This window comes from Sinohyriopsis cumingii, chromosome 18 (assembly GCF_028554795.1).
Source record: "Sinohyriopsis cumingii isolate HCF-2022 chromosome 18, ASM2855479v2, whole genome shotgun sequence".
NCBI lineage: Eukaryota > Metazoa > Mollusca > Bivalvia > Unionida > Unionidae > Sinohyriopsis > Sinohyriopsis cumingii.
Window position 1 is genome coordinate 84,688,257 of NC_142978.1, and position 13,013 is coordinate 84,701,269.

General features: G+C 35.3%; 1 protein-coding gene across 1 annotated transcript in view; it reads left to right on the forward strand.

The window, feature by feature from the left end:
* Positions 1-13,013, forward strand: part of LOC149777195 (A-kinase anchor protein 10, mitochondrial-like) — an 85,330-nt gene that overhangs the window by 4,672 nt on the left and 67,645 nt on the right. The window contains exon 2 of the mRNA XM_089941897.1: positions 1,192-1,305. Within this exon, the coding sequence (XP_089798023.1) occupies positions 1,192-1,305 (114 nt within the window). The remainder of the gene's footprint in view (positions 1-1,191; positions 1,306-13,013) is intronic.

The window sequence follows — 13,013 nt, forward strand, 5'->3', positions numbered from 1 at the left end:
CAGGTTGGATACACTATACACTCAGATGTAGTCAAGCAATCCAAGCCATGACTAACTCATTCTTTGTGACTCTAGTAGGAATATTCTGTGAAAGACTTTGATTACAAAAGACATTTAAAGATGGTTAATTATTGGTACTTTTACTGATACTTAGCTTAGTATCATGGATGTGTCATATTCAATGGAAGTGATACTTGAACAAGAACTATTTATTTTCTTGCATCCTAGCTCATAGTTATGAATACTGCTAAAAGAATAGTGATTACTTTGTATAAACAGTATTTCTAACATATGGAAGATGTACCTTAATAGTATTATGTCAAGTTCATTAAGAATGCCATGCTCGAAGTACACCTCTATATCTTGTGGTTGGGTGGTTTTGAATGAACATGATTATTTTTACTGAGAAAACATAAATCATTTCATGCCCTAAATGTTGTTTGAATACCATAAAGGCACAAAGTTTGCCATTTTAGGATCACATAAAGTTTGTGATGGCAATGTTGCATGCTGTATATACTCACTTATAAGTCGTGTCCAACTGCAAACTGCACAAACCCAGATCTGTTGTTGCATAATGTGACAGCAGATCTAGGTCTGTGTAGTTTGTTAGGAGTAATCAGTACACTTAACAACATATACCCTAGTCTGCAAGTACATCATTGCTATGGTAAATCAGGATATTTGTTGTTTGCAGTTTGACTCAACTTATAAGCAAGTATATACGGTATATTGATATTGTTGGCAATGCTGGGCATGAAAACTATTCCAGTATCGACCTTATTATTGTTCCAGTTTTCTACTCATGAATGTTACTGGAAAATGCTGTTATCAGTTATTGTATACAATTAGATAAATATCCTACCAAAGTTCTAGACAATCCGGTATTGAATACTGGTCGGCCGTACTGGGAGTTAGTGCTGTTTGCTGACAGGTGCTTACTGACTCAGTTTGATTGATGTTGTGGAGGTGTGTCACTTTGCCACACATGCTTATTTTAGCCTGTGTGTTGTACAGTATATATTCTGATACTTTCATAAATTTGACAATATATTTTGACTTGTGATCATGTACATAATAGCCATTTTAACTTCCAGCACTAACTGTTACAACAGGAATATTGATATCACTGTTTGTGTGGTTCTTTCAAACATATTTTTCTAACATTTTCTTTAATATTTCATATTTCAGATGCAAAGCAACCATCCCCTCTTCCTATGAGGGCAGCTCTAAATGCTAAAATTCAGAGAACGCCTTCCAACAGAAGTGCCAAGAAATCTCCAGACCCTGTTAACGGAGACATAGGTATGAGGTAGCCATATTATTTTGGTACCCATGATGATGGTTATATTCATTCACTAAAAACATGATGTTATGCAGTATTTCAGTATGATAACAATTTGGCAATTTTCCATTATTTTACAGTGAATTTTCATATAGGTGCACTTATGTTCATACACTGGGGTCACTAGTTTGTTTCTCTCTGAGGACTGGTTTTAAATAGGTTACTTGTTAGGTCAGCAGATCCTTGATAATATGCTCTGTTCCCTAATCAGTACAAGATGAAGTTCTGCCCTGCTAATCCATGTAATTCTACTGTAAGGTTTGCTGAAATGACCTTTGAACTATTGACTCACAGAACAGTTGCAGAAGATACAAAAATACAGCCATATTGGCTTGTCCGGGTCTGGTTCAGATCTGAGTTTTTGACATTGTGGAGTTGGTCAGGGAACCAGGCTAAATTTACTGGATGTACCTCAGATGCTTTAACCCACCTATGTCCGTGTAAACATCCTGCATGATCAAGCTTTTGCATTGTCTGGAAATGAAAACGTGAAGGTGAAGGAGACATTATATGCCCCGCCCCCCTTTTCTTCCAGGCATTTAATATTTCCTAAATTTTTCGGCTTATACGCAAGTATATATGGTAGAAAAACACTGATCCTAGTTCACTGAGCCAGGTTGGATACACTATACACTCAGATGTAGTCAAGCAATCCAAGCCATGACTAACTCATTCTTTATGACTCTAGTTGGAATATTCTGTGAAAGACTTTGATTACAAAAGACGTTTAAAGATGGTTAATTATTGGTACTTTTACTGATACTTAGCTTAGTATCATGGATGTGTCATTTTCAATTGAAGTGATACTTGAACAAGAACCATTTATTTTCTTGCATCCTAGCTCATAGTTATGAATACTGTTAAAAGAATAGTGATTACTTTGTATAAACAGTATTTCTAACATATGGAATATGTACCATAATGTCATGTCAAGTTCATTAAGAATGCCATGCTCGAAGTACACCACTGTATCTTGTGGTTGGGTGGTTTTGAATGAACTTGATTATTTTTACTGAGAAAACATATATCATTTCATGCCCTAAATGTTGTTTGAATACCATAAAGGCACAAAGTTTGCCATTTTAGGATCACATAAAGTTTGTGATGGCAATGTTGCATACTGTCTATAATCACTTATAAGTCGAGTCCAACTGCAAACTGTACAAACCCAGATCTGTTGTCGCATAATGTGACAGCAGATCTAGGTCTGTGTAGTTTGTTAGGAGTAATCAGTACACTAAACAACATATATTGGGCTTAATATTGTGCAGATCTGAATATTGCTCATGGCAGTATGGAACATTGTTGCCACCAAGTGCATAGCAAAAACTGCATTATGACAAGTTCAGATATCTGCATGTATTCTTGTATATAAGTCAAACTGTAAACTGCCATCACATAATGTACCATCAGATCTGAGTCCATGCAGCTTGTTCAGAGCAGTCAGGAGAACAGACAACAGAGACCTTGATTTGCCTGCATATTATGTGATAGCAGATCAGGGTCTTTCTTGTTTGCAGTTAGTCTTGACATTCAGGTGAATATTGAAACTAAGTCATTGACCCCCATAGCTCCGGAACTGGAGTTTCTCAAACTAAACTGGAGAACATTAAGGTTAGAGTCAATACTTTTACAAGCTTTTTTAATTGAAATTATAGTTGCCTTCATCGCATCAGACCACATGTATAAACTCCAGAATCCTGAGTTAGCATCATGCCGAAATTCACAGTAAGCACCATAGCAGGTTGTTAAGAAAAATTACTACTTTAACTTTTTTTCATTTTTCTTTTCCATTCATTACCCACTACACAAAATCACTCAGAATATTTATAATAAGAATCCCCTAGTCATTGTCCCATTGTCTGCTTCCAGGGCTTGTGTAGACTGTGCTCTGGTCGCATGATTCACTTACATTTTGAATAACGCGGCATCTTATATTAAGATAATACAAATGAAACTTAAACTGTGCTATCTGCAGATGTAGAAAATTATTATTAGAGAGTATGACATGTTTTATATATGCTGCAGGTCTCTTGGTCTATTGACAAAATTTAGAAATAATGCTTTTGTTGTCTTAAGTATTCAAAATAAATAAATAAATAAATAAATAAATAAATAAATAGATTTGGTTGAAAACTTAATTTGGCTCCTACTGATTCATTAATTGAAACATACTAACACTATTTGTGATGACCCATGAAGTAATCTTAAGGTTTGCAATTAACAGGAAATAATTTGGATTTGCAACTTTTGAAGTCAAAATCTTGTACACTATCAGTTCAGATAGCTCAAGAAGTTTAACCAGTGATACCTGTCTAAAGCCATTAAAAAATAAAAAGATGTGTGAAAAGCAATTGATGCCAGTACAATCAGAGATAAAGTTTATAGCCTTGGCAAACACATAGCTGTATGTAAGCAATTTGGGGTAAGGCAGTTTTGATAGAAATGATGTGTTAAGCTTAACAAAGTGCAAGTTAAACAAGAAAAAACTTGTTTCAGTAAAGATATACCACTTTTTAAGTAAGTCTAATTATCCTATTTACAAAAACTGTTTAGTTTATAGCAAAAACAGTAATATCAATTGCATTAAGTCATTTGGTAACTTACTATTAGCTTGTATGGTGATCATCATTACTGACATTATTACAAGTGTCATCAGCTTTAATTATTTATAGCTCTTTAAGAGCTTATTATATTAAATGAATTGATTAACCTACTTAACGGTATTTTTCTTCTATTCCCAACAGTTTTTCAACCCTTGAGTATCATATATATATATATATATATATATATATATATATATATATATATATATATATATATATATATAATGTCCCTTGTAAAAAGGGTAATTGTTTCAAAATTTCTCAAGTTAGTGTGACGTTAGCAAATGAGCCGATAAGTCGCTGAAAATAAAACAATATTTGCTCGATATTTGGAAGCAGTATTGTATGTGTCATATGGACTGAAATAGCTTACTGTTGCAAATGAAGGCATATGTGCATCAACTTAAATATCAAATTCCTGTCTATTATTCAGTATCATGATTTGTGTAATATCTGAAAATTTTACTCCATGTAATCAACAGTTACTGTGATATTTAGTTTAAAATTATATAGCAGTTTCTGTGACTTGAGTCTGTGTGTCCTCACTGGGGGGAACCTCTCATTGCAGATAACCATGTAAAACTGTTCATGACTGCTGAAGACATTTAAATCTCTCATATTTTTGCAGTACACATATAAGCAGTTTTTCACCAAAAACAATACAAACAATATTGTGTATTGGATGGGGAAGTTTTATGTGCAGCCACTGTTTTCAGAACAAATGTATGATCAGATTGTCTTAGTAAAACATGGTATTCTTCATAAAGATGTCCTGCTAAAACATTGTTCTCATCACAAACATGTCTGTCTGAATCAGATGCATTGATATTCAAGACCCATTATAGTCCAAGAGTCTGTCTGAATCAGATGCATTGATATTCAAGACCCATTATAGTCCAAGAGTCTGTCTGAATCAAATGCATTGATATTCAAGACCCATTATAGTCCAAGAGTCTGTCTGAATCAAATACATTGATATTCAAGACCCATTATAGTCCAAGAGTCTGTCTGAATCAGATGCATTAATATTCAAGACCCATTATAGTCCAAGAGTCTGTCTGAATCAGATGCATTGATATTCAAGACCCATTATTGTCCAAGAGTCTGTCTGAATCAGATGCATTGATATTCAAGACCCATTATAGTCCAAGAGTCTGTCTGAATCAAATGCATTGATATTCAAGACCCATTATAGTCCAAGATCATCTTAGTTACACATAACATATTTGTGCAGATATTAAGAAACTAAGTAACAACTATAAATTCAAGTCACAACATGAAGAGAGGGAGAGAGATGGTTGTTACCTGTCAGACACTCATTTCTGGTCATACCCTCTCTGCTGCTGTAGTGTGTGAGTAATTAAATCATTATTATATCAATAATGGAATCTCGCACAGCTAGATTAGCTCGGGAGTGACTAGAGGCAATTAAGAAATATATCCATGTTCAGGAGTCTCAGGTGGAATTTGCATAAGGTACAGAACAGTTATTTAAACCAATTGTTGAACCAACAAAAAAAAAATTGTTACAGCAACTGAGGCAGCTCAAAAAGCTCTTGAGACATTGCCTGTTGATTATGTTGGCTGTCTTCAAGCAGCTCAGCCACCACCCCAGCAACCTTATCAACCACAACCTGAAGTTCAACCACAACCTCTGCCAAGAGTCAGAATTAACACTATGGATAAATTTACGCCGTAAGGTAATGCCGCTATCAAAGACCCAAACCAAGTAATTAATATTGCTGCATATGGATATTGTGATCGCAGTATGTATATGAAACACGAATATGTTAATACTCTAAAAGCTGCTGATTGGGTCAGGGATTTATATGGCATTGCTACTGATACTTCGCAGATCAGATCTGAGCATTATATTAATAGTTTTGACCTCTTCAACAATACAGTATATGAGCATATTGAATGAGTAAAGCAAGAAAGGAGACTAAAAAGAAAAAAAATGAAGTAGCAACTTGAAAAAGCAAAAGCAGAAAGGAAATGAGCCTCAAGAGCATGGAAGAAAAAAGCAGATTAAACAACAAGAGAGGAAGGAGGAGCAACTGGAAGTGGTCTTGTTTCTTGAGGAAGTTGTATTATTACTCCATGTCCCAATAACATCCTTGCAGATGTTGATAGACTAGAAATTCTGATTGGCAGAAGTCAAGCTGGTAATAATTAATTCCCCAGAAATCATTAATGAAGCTGCTGATATTTATGAACGATTATTTGCAGGTGGTATCATAGACATTAATGTTTATCGGTCGATGAAATTGTTGATGATTATGACAGTGATTAAGGGTATGCAGTTAAATACAATGACTAAAATAAGATGATTATACATAATGCTCAATGTGGACCGATCATGGTCAGAGTGATAAATTCACGATTACCAACATACAAAGCGATCTACAGTGATGGACTAGGTTTTGTTGTTCAGGGTCTGTTTAGAAGGATAGCCTTAAAAGTAATACTGATTGCAAAATAATTATCAATGAAAGCTATTGATGTTCATGATAAAGGTGTTGATGATGTTGCCAGCAAAGCATTCTCAGCAATCAAGGATAGACTAGCACGATTAATATGATGAAAACCACAGCCAGTAAAATTACCCAGCACAAAGTTATGCCTTCAGATTTTAGTAAAATAATATATCAAGCTGCAAATCAAATACAAGCAGAGTTTGCTGGTGTACCACTATCAGATAAAGAAAAAAATATAACTGCAAGTTTAATAGCAGGAGTGGTCTTCGTGTTAGATGATAGCAACTATAATAAAATGTTCAAACATGTATCTGATCCAGCATTTGACATAGATGCACCAGTTCTCAAGGATGAATCTGTGCGCGATTATCAATATTATTCTTATGATGCACGAGAGCCAAATCAGTGTAGATGAATCAAACTGCAGGTTCATGATACAAGTATATATTTCTTACCCGCTGAGGCATTCAATGAAGGAGAAGGTATGCTTTTACAAGCAGATGGTACTGGAATCAGAATTGGTGATCGACCTGGTTTTGTTAACGATGGTATTATGGTGTTATTTAAAAGTGCTGTATACATGATTATTGGAAGACCCATTGAATCATGCCTGGAAAATGTATATATTGCCAGGACAATACTTGGCCTTGCAAGATACAGCAGTGATTATTCAAGATCAGCTGGTACGTCAATGATGTTTGCAAAGGATACAACTGATCATCCAGAAAGCAGACAGTACGATATAAGACGACCAAGAAACAATGCCAACAATGCTGATGTGTGGCTAGTGGTTCATGATGTTAATCAAGAATTCAACTTAGGATTTGCGGCACGTAGATCAATGTTAAATGATGAGGAAGAATTTTCATGTGTGATTCCACTATCACACATATTTGGATTTAGTAGACATGTCAGAAAGGTTGTTTTCGGAGCCAAGCATACAGTTATACTTGTTAGAAAAGAGAACGACACTGATGTGATCTGGTGACCTGATGCAGTTGGTGCTTGCATAGTAAGACCAACAAAACTTTCATTGTGGATGCCAGTAATGACTCCAACAATATCTGAAGAAGAACATCTACTCTCTTTTATGAGTCAAGGTGGTACATCAATATTGTCATTGTGGAAAATGACAACAGACAGTATTTCAAGTGAAGTTGCTGGTTTATTTACATGGCAGATAGCATCACAGCAGGGTGTTTCTGCACAGTGACATATATTTATCACATTTCAGGAAAATGCACGAGAAAACACACAAACACGAAATCCAATGGTATTTGACATGCTGGAGTTAGTGAAGTTTCTTTAAGGATGAAAGGGCATCTGGAACCATCCGAAGAAATATTGTTGAGTTTTTATCACAATCATGTAGCACTTGCTTATCGGTTGATGACATTTATGGGGCGTGATCAGAATGTTGATTCTGATTTGCAGATATCCATCCCAGCATGATTTTACAATGCTGTATCCAATCTGTTACTTTTCATTGGAACATTTCGTGTTACTCATTCAATCTGTCGTTGATATACATTTCTGAGCTCATGTAGCATGAGTTATTCCTGGTGGTTACAGAGCAATCGCTGTTATACTCTCAGACAAAACAATGCTACTTGAAGGTGTTGGCGGGTGAATGATAGTTATTGATGCCCCAGTGAAAAACATGTAATTAAATCGCTCATGATATTATGTCATATCATCATGTTAGTGATACTCTGACCCCTGGTCAGATCAAAATCAGCAAAGAACTGTGGAAAAAAAATATCACTAAAAAAAGAACAAATTGAAGATGGTCAAAATAAATTATCAGTGTCAGAATGTCAACTCAGGCACTTCAATAAAACTAAAGTAAAAAAAAAAAAACAGTATTAGACTTACTGTATATACTCGCATATAAGCCCTTTCGCATATAGGCCGCCCCCGCCCCCAACTGAATTGGTAAAACTGTTATAAAGTGCATAGCCCGCGTATAAGCCGACCCATAATTTCTAGACTACTGGTACATCACAAGATGCACAAAGTGAGTTCTGAATACGTTTATTTAGGCAAATCACATTATTAAATAAAATGAAAGTAAGAAAGCTAATTTATATGTTGAAATAAAAACAATTCTAAAGTGTTAAGTCTTAATGGAAATTTAATTAATCCTCATTCTAAAATCATGAATTATAAAAGTTCTATCACTTTTACAATCCTTCAAAATCTGGCTCTGTATCAGACTCGCCAAACAGTTCACGAAACTCGGCTTCTGTTACGGGCGTGCTTTCATCATATACATCGTCATTGTCATCATGGTCATCCGATAGTGTGTCGTTCTCCTTCTCACTCTCCTCGTCATTGTCGGATTGAAATATAGCATCATCCTCTGTTCCATCCATGGCATTGTTGATACAGCACTTCTGAATGATTTTGCAGTCATTTCTGATGGAATTGAGTCCTACGCTTTTTTTACCCACTTGGCGACCAAATCGATGTCCGGCCTCATTAAATGCCCGCCTTTTGTCATTTTCACAGCCCCTGAATAAACCCATTCTATCCACTACCATATCTCTTTAAACAATACATCTGAGAGTCGGCATGTATTAGTCAAGTCATTGGCATTGTGCGACAAAACAAACCTATTATCCCCGAGGCATTTACCACAGATTAAGCATGTGGTAGCTATTGTACAACACTCTACTGCTAACAAACCACTTTGCTTTACAAACAACTAAACAACAGTAGTATATAAACTGTGGCTGCCGATTACTTCTAAAACACCTGTCAAAGAAATCCCACAAATTATATTGTTTTACAATTATTCACGCTGACTCGTATATAGCCCTGTTATTTACCCTTCCTAAGCATGCGCGCAACAAACCCATATGGAGCCTCTCGCTATTGTTCCTTTAAGACTATCATACATGTATTTCTACTCTCGATCAAAATGTTTGTCATATATACCTTCAGTATCGTAATTCTTTTATTTTTTTACGTAGATTCTTTTCATATTTACACTGAAATAAGCTAACGTGCATTTGTACGATACCATAGAGTTTAATGATTACTGATTAGCTGAGGGTTAAATACTTGACTGGAGATTACTAATATGGCGGTTCTTTTGGAAAATACACGTACCACCGTGGATCAAATAACATGTATGGCTGCATTTTCTGGTGGATGGACATCTGTCAAATAGACATCAAGTACGTTAAAACATGTTTTTCATTCATTATCCTACCACTTAAGTTAGAAAAAAAATATTTGTTTCACTTCACGACAGCACAAATCTTATGAGCCATGTGGCATCATTAGGCATTTGATCTCATCTTCGGCGATTGACAGAAACAATAAATACTGGAAATCGAGGGAAAAAAGCATTAAAAATGTCAGACTTGGACCTTGGCCTGCAGATAAGCCGACCCCCTTCTTTCAGGCCTTATTTTTTTCCTACATATTTCGGCTTATACGTGAGTATGTACGGTAATCTTTCTATGGGTGCCATTAAAGATGCATTCAAGACGGGTGGTATATTTCCCCTTCTTGCAACTATACCAGCGTTAATAGCTGATGAAGCCACAGCTGTTGCAAAAGCAGCTGCACTTGGTGCTGTTGGAACTGCTGCTGGGATGGAACTAAAGAAAGCAACAGGTCATGGAATAAAAACTTCCAGAAAAGAGCGAAAGGGTCTAAGACTACCAGGAACTCCCCACTCATGGTATGGAAAAGGTCTGAGACTTCCCAGGACACTTCACTAGATGCAAAGTGTCTCCTTCCTATGTCCAATTTTGATTTACTTGATGCTGCAAAAAAATTAAGCATAAAAAACTTACTGTAGATGTGTTTTTATGCATGATCAATTACCAAAACCAAACTGTGTTGAAACCTGTATCATTAATCTCCATATGAGTTCTGGTCCAGGTACTCATTGGGTTGAATACGTCATTGATTCACATGGAATTATTTATTTTGATTCATATGGGTTGGTGCCAGCAAAACAATTTTTAAAATGTGTCGGCAGAGTGCAAAGCACTGATCTTCAAAACACTCCTGTCTAGTATTCAACATTACCAACACAGACAATAATCGATCTGCCAATATGCGGCTGTGAAGTAATTGCTGTACTCGACACTGTGTTGTCATCAACAACACCACCTCATAAAGTTGTGCACGAATATACAAGTAGATGGTATAACCATACACCATCGTTTTAAACAGATCTTAAAGTATAATGTTAGATATTTATGGAAGTTCTTCTCACCTGAGTAAAACTCAGCAAGGCGACTTATCTAAATATGCAACCCTTGATGAGGTCAAGGATAAACTCACTAATCTTTAGAGTCTTGTATATATATATTTGTGGACCAAAATGAAGTTGTTGTGTTTCAAGATAAACAAGGATGAATAAAGACAAGCAATAGCCTGCTGACAGATATTATTCTGCAGGTTCCAGGTGCCATCAAAGATAAATTAATGGTGTTTACTAAAAACGGTAAAAGTAAAAACTCGGAGGAATCATTTCTATCAGTCATGGGAGAAATTGCTGGACGTATCAGAAGAATTGGGGATACTATGTATGGTGCTCTCAGTATGAGTAAAAATACAATTATTAATGTGAGAGAACCAAAATCAGATGATTATGTGGTAACAAAAAGATATATAGACAGCAATGACAACTCGATCAGAACTGAGATCAATGATTGTTTATTAACCTCAGGTGATACAATGACTGGTTCTCTCAATATGAGTAATAATAAAATTACTTGTCTTGGAGAACCAGAATCAAGCGATGATGCTGCAGTGAAGAAATACATTGATGATAGCAACATTCTGATGATGAACTCATTAATGACAATCAATGATGAAATGACCACATTTAGATCTGAATATTTTAATTATGTACAAACATTTTAAAACTTTCTTAGAAACATAAACAGAACCATTCATGGGTTTTTTGGGAGTCCATCATTTATGGAAATGAAGCTCGCTGACATAAATTTTTTACTGACAGTGTAGTATATATGGTATGATCTAGATTGTTGTTGTTGTTGTTGTTGTGGGGTTTAACGCCATTTTTTCAGCACATGATAGGCTATACATGGCGGCCAGTATTAATGGCGGAGGAAGAACCCTGGAAAGAACCACCGACCCATGAGAAGCTACTGACAAGCTTTCTCACATACCCACATTGGTTGAATCCAAGACTTGAACCCATGCAGACAGGTGAGATGGCAGTGATCCGTAATGGAGAGCGCTTTAGACCACTCATCACTCGGGGGCCCCCATCTGGATCATCATTATGGTCACCACTCAATAAATCCATCAAACATCGTGCTGAGGCTACCGGGTTATACAGGTTCTCAGTACTCAGTATTACGACATTTACGATATCCACCACAGTACCATGGCGTTATCCAATTAATGAGTTTACTAGATGTGAATTAGTTGTGTGTATGTTGGATCAAAACAGTGAGGGAACATTCATGATGGAACCTGAAAAAAAAGGTAATCCCTTGTTTTAATTTTGATGTCTTGAATTAGCCGCTAAACTACCACATACTTAAAATATAATGAACTCCCCAATCAACGTTCAACATTACAGATACAATCAAGTATATGAGTGGCAAACCAAAGTGATAAAAATATTGTTGATGAGTGTACAGTAAAATTAAAAAGAATATCACAGATGTGTAGTTGTAGTTGACCTAATAGTGTAGCCTGTTCAGCATCCACTGTTATCACTGGAACTGGTGTATTGCTATCAACAATAACAATGATGTCAACAGTAATTATAGCAATTTGTTTCAGCTGCAACAACAATTGCTGGTTTTCTTAATATCGCGAAAAATATCTACACATACAAATACAAAATTCCATGAGTTCTTATGTTACGTGTTTAGGCTCTAATAAACAGTAACAAAAGATAGAGTGAAAACAACAAGCTTTGAAAACTTTAACAAATAATTTATTTCCCTGGAAAAACACAGCGAAAATGAAAAATTAAGAACTTATGGTTTTAAGAATCAAATCCAAAAAGAATCCAAGAATAATCAACAAATTAAATTTTAGAAGTTCTAGTACATGTATTGAAAAGTTCCAATGAATTTGAGTCCCGATGAAAAATAAAAAAATGGAAGGCGATGATGTATACTGTAGCCTTTATATTGCAGATGTGTTTACAGTTCTTTTTAAATCCACAAACACTACTGCACAACTTTGGAAAACCCAGAATCATGATATAGAGGCTGTTCACATATAAAAATATCATGTACTTCTAGTATGACCCTGATAAAAACCAATCATTTTACTCCAAAAATAAAATAAAAATAGAAAGTTGTTTACTTGTCTGAGTGATTTCTGAATCAAGGTTGGAAACTAAGTCAAAATTAGAAAGTGATTCTTTTGTTAGACATTTATAAAAAGATTCAGGTCAAAATGAAGTTTTTGGAAAATATCAATTTTCTAGTAAACAAAATTATATTACATTGACATGTAATGAAATTAAAATTAAAAAAATTTAAAACTTACCAACAGACAATTAAATTAAATCAAGTATCAATTAAATAAAATATACATAACAGATTATACAGTAAAGTTGCATACAGCGAT